Raw genomic sequence first — 23,865 nt, forward strand, 5'->3', positions numbered from 1 at the left:
TTCAAGAACTGCGATTTTTGTGAGTCTTTTGTTTTAATGCACCTCACAGCCACAGCCAAGCAATTCTTGAAAAACTCTTCCTCGTCTCCCATCTGTGGAGCCATGCAGGGGAAACGGGCCATATCATGGACCAGGGGGTTGGACCTAGCTGCTTGCGAAGCTCCGTGGAGTCATGCAGGGGAAGCTCTGTGGAGCCATGCCGGGGGGGCGGGGGGGATGTGCCTTCGCGATGTGCCACAGGATAGCCAGCTGTGGGAACTGGCTGGGGCAAGTGTGGGTTCATGCTTTTATTGGTCCATGCAGAAAGGGCCTCTGATATTACTGTGATCGGTGCACATGGAACCTCTGAGCAATCCTTGTCATTGGATGTTCCATTTTTTAGCTGTCAAGTCTCCGGTATCTCCAGTTATGAGGATCAAATGATGGGCAATATGAAGGACTTCTCTATCTGAGACCCTGGAGAGCTACCGCCAGCACAGTGTAGTGGTTAAGAGCAGGTGGTCTCTAATCTGGGGAACTGGGTTTGATTCTCCACTCCTCCACATGAGTGGCTGAGTCTTATCCGGTGAACTGGATTTGTTTCCCTGCTCCTGTGCATGAAGCCTGCTGGGTGACCTTGGGCTTGTCACCATTCTCTCCAAACTCTTGCAGTCCCACCTACCACACAAACTGTTTGTTGTGAGGAGAGGAAGGGAAGGAGTTTGTAAGCTTCTGTCATGCCCTGTTCAATAACGAAACTTCATGTTCAAACAATTTCCTTTAATGAAAATAGCATTTAGTCTTCCATTGACAGAACAAAGACATGGGCGCCAGAACAGCTTCCTTTATACTCTCACTCCATTATTCTCTTCCCCACTTCTACGTAACTGAACACCATTTTTCGCTGCCAGGGGAGGGAACAGCACCCTTCCATTCTCATAGCACAGCCTTCACCAAGACAAAACAGACAATACTCCCAACCCATTGAAGTGTAGACACCAGTAAGTATCTAACAAGCAGATTAGCCCATTCCTAAACTAATGAGCAAGCAAGAGACAGCAGGTCCAGACAGGGGATCCCACCTGCCACCTCCCAGGATTAAAAATCAGATCATGTTAGTTGCTTTGAGACTCCTTACAGGAGAGAAAGTTGGGCTATAAATCCAAACTCTTCTTACTCTTCTTCTAACTGAAAAGTCAATACAGATCTTGATGGACTGAGGTCTGATTCACTATGGAACAGTTTGATGTCCATTACAGTGAATTGAGCTTCTGTGTCTTGTTGCCTCTTCATTATTTATTTACTTGCTGCAGTACAGTCTTATGCCAGCTTTCTGCCATTGCATTCTCTATAGAACTGCAGCTCACCTGCTTGGTCCTCAAAGTAAGCCTGTTGGCGATGAACATTTTGATCTTAAGGGCTCTTGAGTAGCCAAATTCCTGGACAATTCATGTGCAGCCACTCTCCTGTGGAGGCCAAAGTTAACGTTCAATTGCAAGAAGTGATGAAGACAGCAAAAGTTGACCGTAAGAATTCCACGTATTATGGGATTGAGGGCAGGGGGACATTTCTCTTTCCAGGTGAGTTTCTAGGCATTTTTCTAAATGATTGGTAGATATATGCCCAGTATTCCACGCCAGGTAAGAGGGCAAAGCCTGGCTCCAGGTCTCTCTCAACCCTTACGAGAGTCGTTAACTGGCTCTATGGAATGGAACTGTGGCTGGTGTGGAATGAAGAGGCAGTAGAGCATTGCTAACTGAAAGCATGCCTCATTGTCCCTTGATGCACATTTCTAGGTTGAACAGGGTTCATTCAGGTTAGAAGTCCACATTGATGTTCTTATTACCAGGTTGAGCCTATATCAGTGGTGTTTCTGCCACAGGGTGGGGGTGGGGTGCCGTGTCCCATATAAAAAGTGGTAAAATACAAATTATGTTAAAACCAATTGACTAAAATTTACACAAAGGTTTCACCCTTGATCCAAGTGCCTTTGTTAAAAACCTGGCAACTGATTCAGTAGTGTGGGGGTGATGGTCACTAAGCAAGTATGAAACTATTTCCTTGTCTGATCTCGAAGGTGTCATTCAGTTTCCTACAGTCACCCATGCCTCCTAACAGTAGCTTAGTAGAGTGATTTTCTGGACTCTGGGAGGGGTAAGAAGTGAGGAAGAGTGGTACAGCTGGATGGTCACTACATATGGCTAAAAGGAAGGGACTTTTGGATCTCCAAAAAGTATCCTTTCTCTTAAATAATGGCAACCCAGATATAACCGAAATAGTGACCAAGTTTTTATACCACGTCATAAGCTCATAAGGTTGCAATCACATCAGGTGTTGGTGTGAGCTGCTGTGTTGGATCTTATGCTGTATTGTTATTCTGCTTATATGCTGCTGGTCTTATTGGTTAATTTTATCTGGGGTGATGTTCTTATCAGTTTTATTTGCTTGTGATGCAAGTAAAGGAAACTTAATTTGCCTTAAAATGCAAGCTCACTTAAACTTAGGCCCCTTCCGCACACGCAAAATAATGCGTTTTCAAACCACTTTTACAACTGTTTGCAAGTGGATTTTGCCATTCCGCACAGCTTCAAAGAGCACTTAAAGCAGTTTGAAAGTGCATTATTCTGCATGTGCGGAATGAGCCTTAATTTGCCTTAAAATACAAGCTCACTCTTCTCGCTTATACCTGAGTGATGAGTGACTCCTCCTAATGACGTAGGAGGCAGGGATAAAACATAGCTTTCTGAAGCCGCTGCAGGAGACACAACCTTTTCCTTTTCTTCCTTAGGTAAGCAGGGGTTCCTTGTTTGCCAAAATTTTATGTCAATTTTTACCAAAAAAAATCCCACTCCGAACTTACGACGATTTAAAATTCAGGGGAAAAGTTTAAAAATCCATATGTAAAAACTGATCAAAACCAGGCTTGTAGGTTAACTTTTAAAAGGGCTTCTAGAATTGGGGGTGGGGGGGGAGGCCTTTAACTGGGGTTAGGACTAAAAACTTTCTCCCTAAAAACAACAGATTCGTTCAATGAGATATTAGTTTATGTATATTTTGCGGGGCTGGCACAGCCATGTCAGAGGGTGAGTTGCTCTTTCTCTGTTGGATCTATATTTTGCTTGGCAGAACAAGGCAATGTGAATTTCAAGGAATTCATTAGGATTTCCCTGCTCCTACCAAAGTTCCCCCAAGAATCAGGTAAGGATGAACAAGGAAATTAATTTGTCTCAGGGACCTATTTCTTAGCTGCAGGGTCTGATGTGTACTATTAAGTTCCATCACCAGCATCTACCTTGATACAAGCTATATGCAGGTTTATAAAAAAAATTAAAACTGCCACAGGGAGGTAAAGGTCAATAAAAAGTGCCACCTGAAATCCCTACCATCTACCTGCCCTGCAGCTGCTATCTACATTGTACCATCCATCCATCTCACCCCACCACCTCTCACTGCCCACTCAGCCCAGAATCTCCCACCACCCCTACCCCTAGTTGAGGGGTTTTAGTGGTTCTTTGGTTCACCATTCCCCACTGTCTTTAAAGACAACCTGAAATGCTGCTGTTTCTGAACTTGCCCAAGTTAGCAGTGGCCAGTAGTGTCAGTATCAGCTGCACCACTGAAAGCTCCACCAAACTCCACCCCTGAAAGCCACTGCTTTGCTTTGCCTCATGACCAAGCTGGCCAAGGCTTCATGATGCTTTACTGTGAAGATAAGCCGTAGAACAGTGGTTGGGTGTGTGTGTGAAAAGGACTGTTTAAACCTTTCCTTTACTGTGATCTCTTTCCTCAAAAAAATCTATATCTTCCACAGTCTTTCCAGCCTTGGCCCTTTGGAGGGGGGGAGGGGGGATGCTAGGACCACACCTAGGAGAAGAGTCATACACCTAAGCAGCCCGTGCAGTCTGAGCTTTGGTCACAGACAGATTAAAAGGTAGCCAGATTTGCCTAACTGACATATCACCTGTCCTTGGCAGTGCTGAAGGAAACGTTGAGTGCTATGAATAATATCAAAGATAACCGCATCCATGTGGATGAATTGCACGGAACCTTGGCAAACTTGGGTATCCACTTGACACCGCAAGAGGTCCAGGAACTGCAGAGCTCAGTGACGGTTTCCGGTGAGATTTAAAGCCATTCTTTGGGCCCCAATACTCAAGAGGAATTTTAAGGGGGATGAGATGGAAAAACAGACTTCAAAGGAGACATGTAGAATAAACATTCAAGAAACTTGTTCCTTCCTATCCCACCATCTCCACAGATAAACACACCTGGTATAACCCGATCCTACTATATAATTGAGCATCATGTTCCCAACAACAAACCAGAAAGAGTGAGGGGTGCTGGAAAATATAGTCCTCATCCATCCAGGAGAGCAGTAGTGGGATTCAAAATAATTTAACTGGTTGATTACAAGCACCATTTTAACAATCAGTTCTGCTGAAGTGGTGCGAACCTGCTGAATCCCACCACTGCAGGAGAGCCCAGCTTTCAGCTCCTCCTGGAGGGGCAAGGACTACACTTCCCAGCAGCCCTTGCTGTAGGAAGCTATACTCCTGTCCTTCCCCCACGGTGTGCTTCTCCCTGGCAGCAGTGAGCCTTGAAAAAGGGGGGAAATGCAGGGTGGAGGCCATACTCTGCCCTCTCCCCCATGCTGTGCTTCTTCCCTCCAGGACTAGGTCCCTCTGGGAAAAGAGCTAAAAGAGCCCATTTGCAAAGTTAGGGGAGCCTGTCTCTGTGTGTGTGTGTGTAAGGGGAAGGGGATCTCTAAAGCTTTTTTGTTCATTGAATAATTAGGTTAGGTTTTTGCTATCTGTGGTAAAGTGTGGGGCCAAGCGGGGAGGAAAGGCAGGAGGGGTTGGCCCCCTCGGTAGGTGCCACTAGTTTTCTAGTGTCCATTGTGTTTGTTCATACAATGGGCTTTATTTCTAGTTCATTATATAATTAATCAAAAGTAAGTTCCATTGTGGTCAAAAAGGCTTTCTAACTGTTGCCTGCCTTCCTCCTTCAATACTGTGCCATACTGTTTCTTACAGGAGATGGGACATTGGACTTTCAAGATGTTGTGATGAAGTTGACTGGTACCCAGTCATTTGCAGAATTTAATGGTAAGAACACAGAAATAAATCTTCCATGGCTTGTGATCCAGCTGGTCTGGCAGAGGCGTAGCTCCAGGGGGGGGCTTGTGATGCACCGGGGGCTCGCCCCAGTGGGGGTGTGACTAGGGCATTCCAGGGGCAGGGTGGGGGGCAGAGGACACACCAGTGCACCGGGCGCTTTCCCCCCTTGCTACACCTCTGTGATCTGGCGACATCTTTTAGGACAGATTGGAAATGCAGCAGTTTGTAGTGAATTAGTGGGTTGTGGGTCAGCTTTAGCTACTGCCAATGACCAATGCTAAAGAAGAGTTGGACTCTGAGCAGGGAGTGTAAGGAGCCCCCTGTTGCTTCTTCCCAGTGACTCCAATAAAAGGACCCACATAATCTTTCCTCTTCAGTGGTGCTCAATGGTGGTAACCTGATACTGTTCCCACCCTTCTTAAAAGATGCTGCAAGGAACTGTCACCACTGAAGTAATCTGCTGGCATGTTGCCCCCGTGCCATCTGCAACCACTGACTTTCTCTGATATGGTAAATCCTAAGTGCCTGTGGTGTAGTGGTAAGGCACATACTTTGCATACGGAAGGTCCCCAGTTCAATCTCTGGCACCTCCCGGCCCTAGTTTGAGAAAGACCATACTCCTTCTGAGACCTTGGAGAGCCAACCAAAGTAAACAGTACTGGACATACAAGGACCAAAAGTCTAACCTGGTATAAGAGACCTTTATGTGTGCAAATGTCAGTCTTGTGAAAGTGCATTCTAATCAACTTTGCACCTCCTAAAATTCACTATACCATCACCTAAGGGCTGTGACTATTAAACTATGAGTGAGCAATAACCAAATGGCAATTCTGTTGACCCCTGCAGCTGTTCAGAGTACTTTCGGTGCAATCAGCAAGATCTGCAAGGAGAAAATTAAAATGGAGGACCTGCCGGCTGCCCTTGCAGACCTGGGCATTTGCCTGTCCTCTGAGGAACTTCAGGTAGTTTTGACATCTGCTGCCATTGATGGTGAGAGTTTCAATCATCTATTTTAGAAGTGAAACTTTTGCTTTCCCCAGCAAAACAGCCAACGGTATCCATAAAATATCCAAGATGTACCATTGACATCCGTGAGTTTTTTCCTTGTCTGTTTAGATGTCTGTGAAATAACTAGTTTGCCACTGTGGCCCTTGTTCCACAAGGGTACTGTACACATGTAGACCTACCATGGAGATATTTTTGACCCTCAAAAAGGCCTGAGGGTGCTCTGTCCTCCTCCCTCATGCTGCTTTGCTGCTTTCTGCAGTGTAATAAAGAAGGGGTGGAGCACCCTTCCCTCTCTGCTACTGCTGAGAGTGGTTGGTTTTTCAAAGTTATGCCCCCCCCCCTTATTGTCAAACTATCAACTACAATAATTCAGCCTCATGGCTATCTTTGTAGAGCTTGGCACCTAGACAATGGCACAAAGAGCTGTATTTAAAAAATGTGGGTCCTCCTGTGGGTTGAAAATTCCCTGTACAGACAACCATGAGAAAAGCTTACTGTGAAGACGTTTCACACTGTTCAATATACTGGCAATTTATGCCCAGAGCAAAGCATGATCATTTCCTGCCTTAAAGCAGCACTCCGAGACAAGGTTCTCTCCAGCACTGCTGAAGGAAACGATCTGAACACAACACCTCTGCTTACTACTGACAGACAGATTCGATCATCCTGTGTTCTGACAGTTTTGATAGTGAACCTCACCACCTTCATTCCACCCAAGACCACAGGCAATGTTCCCAGTTCTGCCCCAGCATTTCTGCAGCACACCTTCTCAGAACCACTGCTGAAGAAGTTTCAGTGATGAGCACAAAAGTTTGGTCAAACCCATTCCCATCCAAAGGACTCGGCTCCTCACAGACCAACCCTTGAATGGGTAAAAGAGGCAGCCTCTGCTTTGAGAACTTCCTCCCCTTCAGGTCATTCTCCATACTCATTTCACTCTGTGGCAGAAGGTGAGGTATAAGAGTTGGAACTGCCTATCTCTTCTCATTAGCTGAATATGTCCACTGACCATTTGGATGCTTTTTGTCTGTTGGATACAGTGGATTTTTGTCTTATGTTGTTCAATCCCCTTACCTGTGTAGTAGAATCCATATGCCATCCCCTCAGTTCCAGTCAAGGCCTTTCAGATCCTCATAAGCAAGTCCTATCTTACAGTGACCTGGACTTCAACTATGACCAGTCTGCTTACAACAACAGAGAGCCTGACTAGGCCTATAAAACCTTGGCCAACAATTCTTCTAGTATGTGATGTCATACTTTCAAAGTACTCTGAAAGTTTTCTGGTTGATGACCCCACATTGTAAAACCCAGCAGAATTGTGAAACCCAGAATACATAAAACACAGCACTATTTGTGTATCGATATGAAATACAAGATCCACGGTTTCTCTTTGAAATCGATACTAAGCCACAAATAATAGGAAATGAACAACCACCTGGACAGGATTCTTTAAAAATGTTAGAGTTCGTGTGCAAAATCTGAAATTTAGCACAGTGCACAAAGGCTATTGTGTGTAGCAAAGCCCATCTGTCTCTGTGTGTTAAGAACAAAATTATGCAGAGTTTTATTGTAGGAAGTCCATTTTAGGATAGGATAGAATAGAATAAATGTAGTTTCTTAATCTAGTCTAGCTAAATAGGATGGAGGGAGATACTGGACTTGGTCCTGCTCTCATGGTGGCAAGATGGAGAGCCTATGGAGAAGGAAGGAAGGAAGGAAGGAAGGAAGGAAGGAAGGAAGGAAGGAAGGAAGGAAGGAAGGAAGGAAGGAAGGAAGGAAGGAAGGAAGGAAGGAAGGAAGGAAGGAAGGAAGGAAGGAAGGAAGGAAGGAAGGAAGGAAGGAAGGAAGGAAGGAAGGAAGGAGATCTACACCTCAAAGGGCAGTAGAGAAAGAATATCCTGTGTCTTGACCCTCTATCTCTCTGACTCTCTAGTCAAGGCTCTATCTGAAGTCTGGAGTGAGAGAGAGTGCAGAGTCCTTCATTTCCAATAGTGGTCCTTTCCACGCAAAACCCTAAAACTTTTCTAAAATGTTTTCAATTCCCTCTGCCCCTACCAACATGTATGTCTGCACTCATCCCCTCGAAACAATTCCTGGACGCTATTATGTAATTTTTTCCATCTTGTTTAGTTTTGTGTTGAATTGATGCTTCAATGCCTCACAGCCTGGTGCTGCATTCTATACTCCTCATATCCTCAATGCTTCGAAGATTGACCCCTCAAAAATAAAAGAACAGAGAAAAGCTGCAAACAAACTGGCAAGGAGAAACTGAGTGAGCTCAGAAAATGGTGCCAGGGAAGAAGTTCAGAGAAGCCTCAAAACATTTTGGAAGGTTTGAGCAGAAAAGTCCAAAATGTTATTGGGACGTGGGTTTTAAGCTCTTTTACTGGTGACCGCTGAAGAAGGCCCAAGTGGCTGAAACGTGGCTGGACTTTTTTGGTTTATTGAGCAGTTCTAGTTTCATCATCTTTGTATGATATTGTTTTTTATCTCAGCAAGACTTAGGGCTTCAATTATTTTAATGAAGCCTATTTTTCAGACCCTTAGTTTTTAATCATCCTTTCAGTTTCTATTTAGCTCATCCTCTTAGCCTTTACAATTGATTTTTGGTTGAGCATCTCCCTTTTTCTATGGCAAAAATCACCATGATTAAAAAGAGATTACTCTGGAGGGAAAATACCTTTCACCAGAAGGCACAATTTTAATCTATTTTGTCTTGAAGAATGCTACAACATTGACTGGCTTTTCATTGTAAAAAATGTTTTGTTTTGTTTTCAATTTTGACAAAGAAGGGTTTGCTACAGTACTACAGACCTTGACAAATTTTCTTTCATTCTAGGATTTAGCCCAAAAATGTAGGCATCATACTTATTTTTCAGCCTTCAGGGTTTTGTATTTTAATAACTATTTTCTAATAGTTGCTACTACAAAACCTAATTAACACCTTTCAGTTTCTTGTAGTTTTATTCAAGCTTTAAGCAGCAGTGGGGTAGTGGTTAAGAGCAGGTGCACCCTAATCTAGAGAACTGGGTTTGATTCCCCACTCTGCCACTTGAGCTGTGGAGGCTTATCTGGGGAACTCGATTAGCCTGTGCACTCCAACACACACCAGCTGGGTGACCTTGGGCTAGTCACAATTCTTCGGAGCTCTCTCAGCCCCCCCTACCTCACAGGGTGTTTGTTGTGAGGGGGGAAGGAAAAGGAGTTTGTAACCCCCTTTGAGTCTTCTTACAGGAGAGAAAGGGGGATATAAATCCAACTCTTCTTCTTTTTCTTCTTCTTGATATGACAAAAACATTTAGGCATATAAATAAATATGGGGGTAACCATCATAAGGGTTGCCAGCAGGGAATGAGGGATTAGGGTTACAAGATCCAGGCTGGGAAATCCTGGAGGTTTGGGGGTGGAGCCTGGGAAGAACAGGGATCTCAGTTGGGTAGAATGCCGTAGAATCCGCCCTCCTAAGCAGCCATTTTCTCCAGCGGAACTGATCTTTGTAGTCTAGAGAGGAGCTGTAATTCTGGAGTCTAGCATCCCTAGTTGTAATAAAATCATTGCTGAAAATATTGAGTGCCACAATAAAATTCCAAGGCCCCATGACTTTGAAAAACAAGACACTCGTTTCTCTTTCCTTGACCATTATAAACAGAATGAATAGAAAATCTGCTGACTTTTTCATGCTCTGCATTCTCAAGTATGAAACAAATGTTGTAAGAGGTCCTGCCTTTTGTATGCATGCTATTGGTGGGTTAGGGTTTTTTCCCCAGTACAAGAACTGACCCACATTTTCAGCAGCTACTGCTTTTCTGCTGATTGTGGTGGAGGGTGGGGGCGTTGCATGCTTTCCTGGGACTGGGAAGGTGATGTTCTTTTCAGTGCCATGGTACTGTATTTCCTGTTTATGCATGTTAAAATCTTAAGCACATTTTAATTGTTCTTATTCTTGTTGAACTTATCTCTGAAGGATTGGTCATTTAACACATCATTTTAAGTTAAAATTCCGTGAGCCACTAAGTAAATGAAGGACTCTGTTTCTTTGGTTAGTGCCAATCAAATTATTCCTTTCTCATCATATCCCTCTTGCATTTCTTCTTCTTTCTTCTTCTTTGCAGAATCAGGAATGCTGGATGGGACAGAATTGCTGACGATGTTGGTGGATGCCCCACGTTTTACTGAATTTGTTGGTATGTGCTTAAGTAGTTAGAGGAGTTATTTTGGGTGCAGTTCTGCTCAGCTCCACCCCCCATGGCTGCCTTATACTGGAAGGGCAGGTGATAGGCAAGTGTGAAAAGAATGGGGCAGGGAGGAGCAGGTTGGCTGTCTCTGTCTTCTTCATAAGCAATGGAAGCTTGACTCACCTGGCTTCTCAGTCTCTTCCCTCCTTTCCAGGGCAGTAAGCATCCCTAATGCCACTATACACAACAGGTGCCCACTCCTGCCAGACATTGCCTGTGTATACTGGATGTCAGAAGGTCTACCAGATACACAGTCCTCCCACAGTCCTCCTTCCTCCTTGGCCTGCCCTGCCAGACTTCTCCTTCACCCAGTGGAGCCTCCACCAGCTGAAGGAGCAGCCTGGCAGGGTGGCCCTCGGCCCCGCCCCACCAGGCTTCTGGGACTGCTGTTGCCTAAGGTGGGGCACAGGGGGTGCGCGACCCAGGCCCAAGGAGGCCCAGCACAGGCCTTCCCGCCCCCTCCCCCACTCAGCATCCTTCCCTGGCCTAGGGATCCAAAGATCCCTGGGCAAATGAGCCCTCCCCCCCATCCCAGCAACCCTCCCTGGCCCTGGGATCCAAAGATCACACACACAAATACACATATATGTACCAACACACACTCAAATTCAATTGTGTAATCCTTTCAAAAAAGATAAAATGTTGTAGAGAACAGTCTATTCAAGTTTTTGTGGCCAGTTTCCAGTAAGAAGTCTACCCCTATACAATTTTTTGAAACAATTGTATTCTCTCTTCAGATACAGTACTGTACAAAATATAACCAAGGTTAATCCTGTGTAATGCCTGTCTTCCGTCTCTCCTAATTCTTATTTTCCAGCCTTGAAGGATGCTATAAAGGTTGTCGATAACATCAAATACAAGAACATGACCCTACCACAGCTGAAGGAAACCCTACAGGACATGGGGATACACTTAACTAGTTCAACTTTTCAGGCATTAGTCAACCAAGTCAAAGTTGATGGTGAGTATCCTCTGGGTCACACAAAGGTTGGATCTTGAGCTCTGTTATTTGCAAACAAATCTTTATTTTTGTTTAGCCAGAGGCCCTTACAATTTGAGGATGAACAATCAGCACGTTCTGCTATTTCCACAATTTCATGTCACCCCTCTATTTGCACTGCTGGACTGAAATCTGTTTCTAATGATACCAAAATACAAAATATGGTTAACACATAGCCAGATTCTATTGGCCAGGGTGGCAGCTGTGTCATCTATTATACAAGATATTTTCAGTTAATTCAAGATCATTAACGTACATGTGCATGTTTTAAGTTCCATGAAGCCGCTTCTGACTAATGGTGACCCTATGAATTAATGTCCTCCAGAACATCCTGTGATCCTTAATTGCCTTGCTAAGATCTGGCAAACTGAGGTCTGTGGCTTCTTTCATAAAGTCAATCCATCTCATGCTGGAAGTTTTCCTGCTGCCTTCAACTTTTCCTAGCATTATTATCTTTTCCTGTGACTTTTCTATGCACCAATAGGAGTATAGTGTCTAGATCAATACTGTGTTCAGTTCTGGGCACCTCAATTCAAGAAGGATATTGACAAGCTGAAACAGGTACAAAGGAGGGCGACCAAAATCATAAAAGGTCTGGAATCCATGCCCTATGAGGAGAGACTTAGGGAGTTGGGTATGTTTCATTTGGGAAAGAGAAGATTAAGGGGTGACATGATAGTCATATTTTAATATTTGAAGGGCTGTCATGTTGAAGAGGGAGCAAGCTTGTTTTCTGCTGCTCCAGAGACTAGGACCAGGAGTAATGCGTTCAAGGTGCAGGAAAAGAGATTCCATCTAAACATTAGGAGGAACTTCTTGACAGTTAGGACTGTTCGACAGTGGAATACACTTCCTTGGAGCGTAGTTGAGGTCTGAAGGTTTTTAAACAGAGGTTTGGAGGTTTTTAGAGGCTGGATGGCCATCTGTCAGGGGTGCTTTGATTGTCTGTTTCTGAATGGCAGGGGATTGGACGATGGCTCTCCTCTGGACCCGTTCCAACTCTATGATTGTATGATTCTATGAGATCAGTTGTAGTAGTGCAGTGATGGTGAATCTTTTCGAGGCCGAGTGCCTAAATTGCAACCCGAAACCCACTTATTTATCGCAAAGTGCTAATATGGCAATTTAACATGAATACTGAAGTTTTAGTTTAGAAAAAACGATTTGTTCCTAGGCACGCGTTACTCGGGAGTAAGCTTAGTGAAGCAACCGTGCAACGCTTCAAATGGGTGAATCACGACCCTAGGAGGGTTTACTCAGAAGTAAGGCCAGTCTAGATGTGAGTGTGGGGGGGAGTAATTGCCGCTCCCCCTACATGACAAACTCTGTGTGCGTGTGCCCAAAGAGAGAGCTCTGAGTGCCATCTCTGGCACGCGTGCCATAGGTTCACCATCACTGTACTAGCGAGAGATCTCCAGTGTTTATTAATGCAAATTGCTTTAGTTTGGCTTTCGTTGCACTAACCCTTCAGTACTGCAACATGGTGGAACCACCTGGTTGGTTGTGGGAGCCCTGCTTTCCAGCTGTACCCTTCCTGCCAAACTTTGCATTGTCTAGTAATGCGAAGCCAAAATGGGGAGTCCCTTCTCTGCATTGGCTAGTACATGGACTGTAAATCTTGTCTGGACATGCCCTAGCCGATATCTGCCTTGCAAAATAGCCTACCACTCTCTTCCCACTTGCCATCTTAAGCCCTGGACTTTATGCCCTCACAGAGACAAGGCACATGCTAATATGATTGCCCCAAGTGTTTAGGCCAGGGGTAGGGAACCTTTAACACTCAAAGAGCCATTTGGACCCGTTTTCCATGGGAAAGGAAAACACTTGGAGCCGCAAATAATTTTTGATTTTTAAAATAAAGATAACACTGTATATATTTGGTTGTTTTACCTTTTACTCCGCTCATTCTGAGAAGCGCATGGATGCGTCCGCCCTGCTGCCTGCAGGGTGGGCAAGGATGGGGCCAGCAGCTCGGCCTTGCTGGCCGCCGGGAAAGCGCCCGCCCCACTCCAACTGGGCGGGCAAGAGGAGAAGCCCACAGTGTGGCCCAGCCAGCCGTGGGCAATTGGTGCGCCTGCCCTGCAGCCTGCAGGGCAGGCAAGGATGAAGCCGGCGGTTCGGCCTCACCGGCCACCAGGAAAACACCCGCCCCGCTCCAATGGGGCGGGGAGAGGGGAAGCCCACAGTGCAGCTGCAGGGCAGGCAAGGATGGGGCCGGCGGCTCAGCTTGTGGAGCCGCAGTGCAAGGCAGAAGAGCCGCATGCGGCTCTCGAGCCGCAGGTTCCCTACCCCTGGTTTAGGCCAATAATACACTAATCTCAAACTTCTGCCTCTGACTAAATTCTCTTCAAGGACCACCTTATTTACATTCTCGTTGTTCTTCAGCCATGATTGAGTCACTCCCTGGCATAGTCCTTTAAAGCTAAACACCAAACATTAATTTTAATTACTTTACCCACCAGCTTGAGTATTGCCACTCAATACTCACTCTCTCTTGTCTTTGCTTGGAAAGGCAAGACTCTCATTTGTGTTGGGTGGTTAAGGGTAGCTCTGCATAATCCTGTCATCCAACCTCTTTTGGGATAACATCATATTCTTTAAACTATATGTAGATGATTTATTCATCATACTTTCTAATTAATCTGTAGCCAGACGACTTATAGATCGAATGAACAATATCCATCTGTCCAGTATTTTTTATGGACCATCATCTTTCTGGATGGTCATTTCTGTTTTTTGTATGTTGTCTTGTGAGCAGCAGTGGCATAGTGATTAAGAGCAGGTGTACTCTAATCTGGAGGAACCAGGTTTGATTCCCCGCTCTGCTGCTTGAGCTGTGGAGGCTTATCTGGGGAATTCAGATTAGCCTGTGCACTCCAACACAAGGCAGCTGGGTGACCTTGGGCTAGTCACAGTTCTTCAGTCCCACCTACCTCACAGGGTGTTTGTTGTGGGGGGGGGGAGGGAAAGGAGTTTGTAAACCCCTTTGAGTCTCGTTCCAGGAGAGAAAGGGGGGATATAAATCCAGCTTTTCTTCTTGTATGCCATTTAGGTTTACAGTGGATTAAAATGTTCATTCAGTTATTACACTCCCAGTTCAATTTACTTTATGAACACTTGTTACGTTAGCACATCTATTATTGGTTTGTGTTGTGTTGTTTAGTGTCATGGCGAAGTAAGTATATACACAGTAAAACTATTGCTTCCTCCATTGATATTTAAATTCGTAAGAAGAGAGATTAAAAAAATATTAGGGATATCCTGTTCATATTGCAGAAATGATTTTAAGATTGAAGGAAGCATTTTTGAAGGTGTACTGGCACAACAGTTGCAGGATGCCAGACTGAGCATCTTCCTCATCGGTTTACTCTTTGCTTTGCTTTTCATTTAGCTGAGAAAATGGAACATCCTAATTCAGTTTTATCTAATCCAGCATAAACACTCTATGTTGTATTCATCTCTACCAAATCCTCTGTCTATTAACAGGCAACAAAACAAGCAGGAGGAAATTTAATATTACCATCTTGGTATGTTCCTTTAGTTTCTGTGTTTTGGTGTAGATGTAACAAGCATAAGCATAAGCATAAGCATTTTATTGTCATTGTGCACGCACAACAAAATTTACAGCAGCATTCCTCGATGCACACGAGAAAAGACATTAACTCTCATCAAATGTTTAAAGGAAAAAATATATGTTTTTACAGAGAATGGCGAAATCAATTTCAAAGATTTCTTGGTAGCATTGGGTGAAACTCCAGAGTTCATGGAACTGGAAGGTAAATTACAATTGATCTGAATCTCCTTTCTGATATTATTTAGCTAAAGACTAAGTAAATGATATATTCCTGGAAAACTGATAGTCTGCACTCATATGTCATTCCTCTCAAACCACTCCAAAGTCTTACCTGAATCCTCCTATATTTCCTACATCTTATTTCTAGCCTCTTACCTGTTTATCTTCTTATTTTCCATAGGCTGTGAAAGCCTCCAATTGGAGAAGGGTTAACAGCTGCATGACCAAGACAGGAGTAGGAAAAGTTAGGTTGTTATGATATAGAACAATTTTTCATCAAAGTAACTGATAAATCATAAAAAGAAGGTACCAGTCCAATTGGCCTGTCCCTCTTTGCCAAGCCATTTTGTTCCAACTGGCCTCCTTCCCAAAGGGGAAATAATTTAACTTTCCCTAATAGGCGATGCATTTCTATTGGTCATTATGTTGTGGAACCTGTAGTTCAGTGTTGTGAGTCTTTGTATTATCTTTATATAATTTGCATTTGAATTATATGATACCTTGTAGGAAAGATGGGATCTATATATTTAAAACCAGTTGCGTAGTTGCAATGGTGACATCCGAGGACAAATGCCCTGGGAGTCACATGGGGGGATGGAAAACGGGACAAATGCCCCGTTGAGTCACATGGGGGGATGGAAAATCACCCCCACACTTAGGGCCGAGAGGCAGGCCTCGGCCCACCCGTCAGGCAGCAGACAACCCAGCTGTGGCGTGGAGCACCCAGGCGCCACCCAGGCAGGCCTCTCGGCACTTTGGTTGGCTCGGCCACTGCCCAAGGGGTGGGCCAAGGTCTGCCTGGGTGGCACCAGGCTGCTCCACACTGTGGCCTGGTCATTGGCCCGCCCTTCAGGCAGCAGATGACGTGGCCACAGCCTGGAGCAGCCAGGCATCACCCAGGCAGGCTTCTCGGGCTGTCGGCTGGCTCAGCCACTGCCCAAGGGGCAGGCCAAGGCCTTCCTGGGCAGTGCCTGGCTGCTCCATGCCATGACCAGGTTATTGGCCCATCCTTGGGGCAACAATTGCCACCCTCCCCCACCCAAACCATTCTTCTCCACCCTCACCCTCCCCCACCCTCACTTTGTCGCCCTCCCTCTACCACGTCAGCCCTCTCCACCCTCCCCTTATCCACCCCTTCCCACCTACCCCACATCTCTCCCACCCCCAAGCCACAGAACCAGACCCAGGTAAGTGGTGCACCACTTGGAAGGGTGGGGTGGAGGCTGCTACAGCCCCAGTAAAGCCCATTGCAGGGGGAGCTGCTTCATCTTCGACCCTTTGCTAGGGCCCATTGTATCTTCCCTACAATGGGCTTTGCTGCTAGTAATTTTAATAAATGATGCCATCCTTTTACCATAGGCTTTGGTTTCCCCTAAAGTAACATTCTTTAGGTCAAGCTAATAGGACAGACCAATACTGAATAACCACACTCAAGTTTACAACATGGGAAACCTGCTTACAAAATGGTGTGTCTTAATTCCCACCTCCATGGAGGGCTCAGAATTTATTGTTGCATGTCAAGTTCCATCGAATCATAGCCGACTTATGGTGACCCTTTATGGGGTTTTCAAGGCAAGAGACTAACAGAGGTGGTTTGCCATTGCCTTCTCTGCAGAGCGCCTCCAGTATTCCTTGGTGGTCTCCCGTACAAGTTCTAGTCAGAACTGACCCTGCGTTGCTTCTGAGACCTGACAAGATCAGGCTAGCCTTGGCCATCCAGTTCATGGCCAAAATGTATTAGAACTTGCAAAATTACCAAGGTAGGAGTTTTGGCAGGAATGGAATGCCTTGCCCATGTGCCAGAGTAGTGGAGGACAGTGTTTCCAACCTGCACGTTCTCCTTCTGATGATGAATCCTTGGATGAGGCAGGCGTACCTTTACAGACATTGAGGGTGTCAGTACCATTTTCTTTCCCCATGGCAGTTTCTAACAGAATCAATTGCTGTCTCCTGAGAGGATCCATGCCCCCATTTCTCCCTATCTTCCATGTTAGACTTTTCTTGATAATGGGGGAGTCAAAGTCCTTGGCGATGACACATTTATACTCACCAAAGGTGGTTGCCATTGGGTAAAATAGCTGCTTGTTTTCATGTGATGTGTGATTACAAGTAATCTCTAGTCTTGCTTAGGGAATGGTGTCACTTATACTTTGGAACCCCAAAGAGTTAAATGTTTGGACAAATCTAGATATTTTGCTGTACATGTGACCAAGCAGGTTATGTCTCATAAAAACTGTTGACATGGTACCTGTTTGTATTCAAGATACCAAATTATTTGACCCAGCAGTGTGAAATGGCTGCCTCCCTCAAATTTAAAAACAGTTTGAGTCCAGTGCCACCTTTAAGATCAGCAAAGTTTTATTCTTGGTATTCTTGCATGTACACGAAAGCTTATACCAAGAATAAAACTGCTGGTCTTAAAGGTGCCACTGGATGCAAACTTTTTTTCTGCTGCTTCAGACTTAACACCTGAATCTGTCTCCCTAGAACGTGCTAGTTCTCCATAGTCCCCTGGAGAAACTGCAGAAGTGTTGGAGAAATGTGGGTTAACAGATAACCCTATTCAAGTATACAGGCTTCTAGCGTTGGCACTGAAATAGAAACAGGATATTTCGTGTTGCTCCCTCCTTCCAGCCTTGCAAAGGGCCAGTATTATGATGGATGTATCACACGGCAGACGCCTGCATTTGGATGACCTGGAGTCTACCCTAGGTGATGTGGGCATCCATTTTAAACAGGGAGAGTTCCAGGAAGCTCTGCATAACTTCCCAGTGGCTGGTAAGTTGATCAGGGGGAACTGACTGTATGCCTGGAGTTGCCAGCTGGTGCTCAGTAGGAGACTAGAAAGCAGGGACATGAGGGCATCATTGCGTTGATGGTGTGACGTCATCTCGGTTGTGAACCCAGAAGCAAAGTCATGCTGCTCTAGGATTCAGCAGAAACTTCCATAGGCCTTTTCTACACAGACCATTTAAAATGTTTGGGGAACTTTTAAAAAATAACTGTTTTGGCTTTTTTGTTTGTTGGCATACCGCAGAAAAATAACATATTTGAAGGGGAAATAGTTCTTATGTCCACCATTTCCCTTCTTAAAATTGTCAGTGAGGTGTCTTTGAAGGCACAGAGACCTGATATGAGCACATACTTGCAGATTCTCATACCAAGTCTCCATGGCTCTGAAACCTCACCAAAAAATTTTTTTAAAGGAAAATGACATGTTGCCAAAATTGGCAGGCAAAACTGAGTTCATTTGTGTACTTCAGTCACTGAAATGGGGGCCAGCCATGATGCCAACAGAGGGAGCTTTTGTGAGAAACACTCAGAAAAGGGCGGGTGGCACAGAGAATCAAACAGTAGTGGCAGAAAATGACTGGCACAAGCCACAGAGAAAGCAAAAACAAGATCTTTAGAAGTTGGATAGGAAAAATAAAATGTTCCCTGCTTTCTGTGCATCAAGCAGAAAACGTAAAAATGGTTTCAGAGAAAAACACCAAGGCTAGTGTTTTTGGAATAAAACCTTTGGAGGGAAAATAAAATGTTTGCCAAATATTTTGAGCAAAAAGATGTACAAAAATTCTGCCGATCTTATGATGTTTTATTTGAGTTGTGCTGAAAGGACCATAAAATTTCGGCTGCACCATCGAGCAGTATATCAGAAGAGACATAGAACAATTTTGCTCTATGCCGTGCCTTTCTCAATCAAGAAGAAGAAGAAGAGGAGGAGGAGGAGGAGGAGTTTGGATATATCCCCCCTTTCTCTTCTGTAGGAGGCTCAAAGGGGCTTACAATCTCCTTGCCCTTCCCCCCTCACAACAAACACCCTGTGAGGTAGGGGGGGCTGAGAGAGCTCAGAAGAACTATAACTAGCCCAAGGTCACCCAGCTGGCGTGTGTGGGAGTGTACAGGCTAATCTGAATTCTCCAGATAAGCCTACACAGCTCAGGCAGCAGAGCAGAGAATCAAACCCTGTTCCTCCAGATTAGATACACAAGCTCTTAACCTCCTACGCCACTGCTGCTCCTCTCAAACGGCTCTCAAAGCCATTTACATACTCCTTCCCTTCCTCTCCCCATAACAGACATCCTGTGAAGTAGGTAGGGCTGAGAGTTCTGAGAGAACTGCGGCTAGCCCAAGGCTGCATATGTAGGAGCAGGGAAACAAATCCAGTTCACCAGTTAGGAGTCCACTGCTCATGTGAAGGAGTGGGGATTCAAACCTGGTTCTTCAAATTAGAGTCCACCACCTTTAACATGTTGGCTTACCTTCTGGGTTCATCTCAGGAATGAGCTCATGTCATCAATGCATTGTGATTTTTTCCCCTTATTTCTTCCCCTGCTGCTAAGCAGTGGTGGTGGTGGTGGGACATCTCCCACTTTAACAAGAGACCTGGCACAGCCAGGCATTCTTCAATGGTTGCATGCTCTGCTTCAGGAGAGAAAGTGCTGCAACTGGACAAACCTCCAAAAGAAGCCAAGAATGGTCTTCCTTCTCAAATCTTTCACTGACCGAAGAAACTGTCCTCCAAAAGAAATTGAAATGTTATTTAATAATTAGTGCATTCATAACAGCAACACTGGGAGGTGGGTTTAGGAGATGTTCCTTTAAAAATATGATCAACTAAATAAACAAGTATACAACGGATAGATAAACCCTGGGATCTGGAGCATGGGATCTGGAGCATGGTGCCTTGGGGCACCTTGGCACTGGCCTATACTTTTCCTGGTGCTCACCAAGTGTTTTCTGAAAGAAGATAGGTGCTTGAGCCCCAGAGATATGATTGGCTGTGCTGACTTTTTAAAATGTTGCATTTGCAGCAGCTGCCACTACAGCACAAGCATCACCTTGGATGGCTGAAAGTAAGCCATGAGCATGCAAGAAAATAGTTTCAAACAATATATACATCCTACTAACCAAGCTTCTGCTTGAAATGTTGAGGAGCTACGATCAGAATTTCATGTAGCCACACTCACCACCTTGTGTCAGAATTTCAAGCAGGTCAAATAGGTAACTATTCTGTGAAAGGAGGACAGGTTCAGTAACCTATGCCTCAAAAGCAGGAAGATACCCCAAGCACAGAGAGAAATCAGTTACTGTGAACATGATCTTCCTGGCCTATTGTGTCTGCCTGATCCAGGGGGAGATGAAGTTCCATCCCTGGCAATCCATCTTTCTATTGTTTCTGTTATGCTTGTATCTCTATTACGTCAACCTTTCCCCCCATCTCTTCCTTCCAGATGATGAAACTGTAGACATGAAAAACTTCTTAATGTCCCTTGGCAAGATGCGGCGCTTCTCAGAATCTCAGGGTGAGTTTTTAAATAATGGGTTATAACTCAGTGGCAGAGCATCTGCCATGAATACTAAAAGTCCCTGGCATCTCTGGTGCAAAGTATTTAGTACGGGTGAGTTGAATGTTCTTCACCTGAGACCATGATAGATACATTGACTGGTTGCCTTCATGTGTGTGAACTCTAAATTAACTATTTTGGACAGAGATGTTGTGTGTTTCCAAATGTAAATGACATAGGCTAGCTCGTGGCTAGCCCCCAGCAGGAGATTGGAGAAGCAGGGACATGGAGGGGCACTATCATGTCAGGGAAACTGGAAGTGATAATATGGTGCATTGTGCTCCTTTTGCAGGACACTTAGAATAACTTGCAATAAGTTGTAGAGAGCCACAACGAAAACACGCTTTTATAATTGTTTTACTTCGCTGGCTCCCTGACTGTCCAGTATATACCCCACTCCCACTAACAACCTAATAAAGGTTGTTGTTGTTGTTGTTTGAAAGGGGCTACAGGGTTGTGATGCCGCCACAGAGCCCTTCTTTTTTGCTTTGGACCCGTGGTCTCAGGAGTCCCTGGGCTCCACGTAGAGTTGATTCCATGGTAAGGGATCTAATGCAAGTTCCCTTACTACTTCTGGAGCACACGGTGCTTAGTTCTTGATTTTGCTTCCCACTGCCTCCAGGGAAAGGGTGATAACTTTGTATTCCTGTTCCTTGAGTCTAGAGAGGGACGTGAAGGGGGTGCATGCCTGTCTGCATGTACTATGCCTGTTCCTTTTATTGCAGGCAGAAGGACAGACTCCCTTCCCCCTCCTATGGAAACATAGACAAAGTTATGAGAACCGAAAGTATTTGGCCTTCATGAGGCCAGCACTAGAAACAGCTACATAAGGCACCTGGCTACCAGCAAGTACAATAATTCACACGAAACATAGACTCCCCACCCCCATGAAATATGACAGTGTATAAATGGGTCAATCCTAGCACCATGTTCCCAGACATGGAAGGAGGCAAAGAATATTTAAGTCATACATATTTATTTAGGGGTGAAAGTTGGGGGAAGGGATAGTGTAAAGAAAAGTGGAGAGATGGAGGCCCCTTCCACACTTGCAGAATAATGCACTTTCAATGCACTTTGCAGCTGGATTTTACTGTGCGGAATAGCAAAATCCACTTGCAAACAATTGTGGAAATGGATTGAAAGTGTATTATTCTGCATGTGTGGAAGGGTCCTCTGTCAGCTGATAAAGCCCAATCATATTTAGCTTTATTGGTTCCCAGGCTACTCCGAATCACCACCCATAGTCTCAGCCCTTTGTGAAATACCCATTTCAGACTGTGTCCAGAATAATTCTGCTGTTATGTCTCTCTCTGTTCACAGCACTCCACAGTGCTACTGAAGCCTTCAACAGGATCAAGGGTGAGAAACTGAAAGTCAATAAGTTAGAATCCATCATGGAGTCACTGGGCGTTTCACTCAGCAGCGCAGCGTTCAAGGAGGCCTTACAACGCATCACTGTAGATGGTGAGTGCTTCAGGTGTCTTTCTTTGTTCCTCTTGGAAGACGGATTGCTTGGAGCAGTTGCTCAGTGTTAGAACCAGCATGGCATATGGAATAGCTAGGCAGGCAATGACAAACCACCTCTGAACATCTCTTGTCTTGAAAACCCTACTGGGTTGCCATGAGTCTGAATACAAAACAGGCAAAGCATTATATCCCCTACAATGGCAATGTCATTCCCATACACCCTCTGCTCCACCTTTGGGTGGGAAGAGACACTCACTCACATTCCTTGGACAGTAAGAAAGAGGCATTCAATCCCTTCCCCATTCCCAACTGCAGAAACCATTAACAAGCAGGATAAGAGACAGGCTGGTAGAAGCTGGAATCAGAGGAAACAATTCCCAAGGCTGCCCTTTTAAGAGTGACCCATGTATGCGTTTCCCCTAGTTGCCTCGCCCCGCAAGTGGCTGTACCGACCCACCTTCCCCTGACCTGGGGTTGGACTCCCCAGACGATGTTATCTTAGCCTGGCCCTGAGGGCCAAGGAACAGTTCTTGCCCACAGGGCTTCCTATGCTAGGCCACGCCTTTGTACCCTCTCCCATTCTGGCCTAGTCCCGGGCGCCGCTCTGCCAGAGCCACCCGCTCTGCCCCTCTCCTCTCACTCTCTCGGTTGCCCTCACAGAAGAGAGCCCTCTGATTGCTTCTCCCCTTCCCCGAGCCTCCTTTGCCCCACCCTGTTATGCTTCACAGAGGTGGGTGGAGGAGCAGCTGGTGGTTCGGGGCTCACTCAGCCTGTTTCCCCCCACGGTGCTGGGCAGCCACCCCTCTAAGCTCCTTGTCTCTCTTACCCACTTCCCCCCTGCCAATGCCCTCCCCAGTCCCTGCTGCAGCGGCAGCTGCAGAGGCCCATTTCCCTTCTCCTTTTATCTACTCCTCCTCTTGGCCCAGCTGCAGCTCATCACTCTCTCTCACAGCCGGTTCAGCTGTGAGAGGCCCTCCTGCCAACACTCACTCTGCTGGCTTTTACTCTGTCTGCTGTTATGCTGCTGTCTCTCCCTTTGCCAGCCCTTGCCCTGCCTGCTGTGCTGAGTCCAGGCGCTGGGGACAGGGCCGCGCCCGGACAACCCAAATGAAATGGCAGGGCCCTGGCTAACATACTACAGGGCCATGACATCCAGGTCATATTCTCAGTCATGCCATTGGAGCTTGCTTGGTGACCTTAGGTCAGTCACACAGTCTCACCGTTGACCCTGGCAAGTATTTGGAGGGACACCTCCAAGGAATATCAAGGACTTGGCACAGAGGCAGGCAGTGGCAAACCACTTCGGAACATCTCTTGTCCTGAAAATTCCATAGAGTCACCAGAGGTCCTCTGTAACTTGACTCCAAAAAAAAAAAAAAGTATTGTCAAAGGCTTTCACGGCCGGAATCCCTGGGGTGCTGTGTGGTTTCCGGGCTGTATGGCCGTGTTCTAGCAGCATTCTCTCCTGACGTTTCGCCTGCATCTGTGGCTGGCATCTTCAGAGGATCATACAGCCCGGAAACCACACACCACCCCAGTAAAAAAAAAAAAGGCTTGCCAGTTCTGGATTGGGAAATACCTGTATGCTTTGGGAGTGGGAATTGGGGAGGGCACGGTTTGGGGAGGAGAGGAAGGGAAGAAGTTTGTAAACAACTTTAAGACTCCTTATAGGAGAGAAAGGTGGGGTATAAATCTAAACTCTTGTTCTTCTATTGTTGTTGTTGTTTGATATCACAACTGCCAATTCTTTAGCTGGCAGTTGACCTTTCATTACAATTCAAGCCTCACCCAGAGGTCTATGACATTGTAATGTATTGATATAGGGATGCCTTTTGAAACTGAGGCATGTTGAGGTTTTGTTCCCTTGCCTAGATCATCTGGTTCTGCTTTGTATCCCCACCCCCACCCCGGCGCCAAT

General features: G+C 45.5%; 1 protein-coding gene across 1 annotated transcript in view; it reads left to right on the top strand.

Moving 5' to 3' along the window:
- Positions 1 to 1,376: 1,376 nt before the first annotated feature.
- EFCAB13 (EF-hand calcium binding domain 13) overlaps positions 1,377 to 23,865 on the top strand; it is a 49,417-nt gene continuing 26,928 nt past the window's right edge. Inside the window, exons 1-10 of the mRNA XM_048517650.1 lie at positions 1,377 to 1,505; positions 3,106 to 3,177; positions 3,954 to 4,097; positions 5,943 to 6,086; positions 10,217 to 10,288; positions 11,157 to 11,300; positions 15,044 to 15,115; positions 17,767 to 17,910; positions 20,367 to 20,438; positions 21,801 to 21,944. Of these exons, the coding sequence (XP_048373607.1) occupies positions 1,430 to 1,505; positions 3,106 to 3,177; positions 3,954 to 4,097; positions 5,943 to 6,086; positions 10,217 to 10,288; positions 11,157 to 11,300; positions 15,044 to 15,115; positions 17,767 to 17,910; positions 20,367 to 20,438; positions 21,801 to 21,944 (1,084 nt within the window). The 5' untranslated portion in view covers positions 1,377 to 1,429. The remainder of the gene's footprint in view (positions 1,506 to 3,105; positions 3,178 to 3,953; positions 4,098 to 5,942; positions 6,087 to 10,216; positions 10,289 to 11,156; positions 11,301 to 15,043; positions 15,116 to 17,766; positions 17,911 to 20,366; positions 20,439 to 21,800; positions 21,945 to 23,865) is intronic.

This window comes from Sphaerodactylus townsendi, linkage group LG15 (genome assembly GCF_021028975.2).
Source record: "Sphaerodactylus townsendi isolate TG3544 linkage group LG15, MPM_Stown_v2.3, whole genome shotgun sequence".
NCBI classification, from domain to species: domain Eukaryota; kingdom Metazoa; phylum Chordata; class Lepidosauria; order Squamata; family Sphaerodactylidae; genus Sphaerodactylus; species Sphaerodactylus townsendi.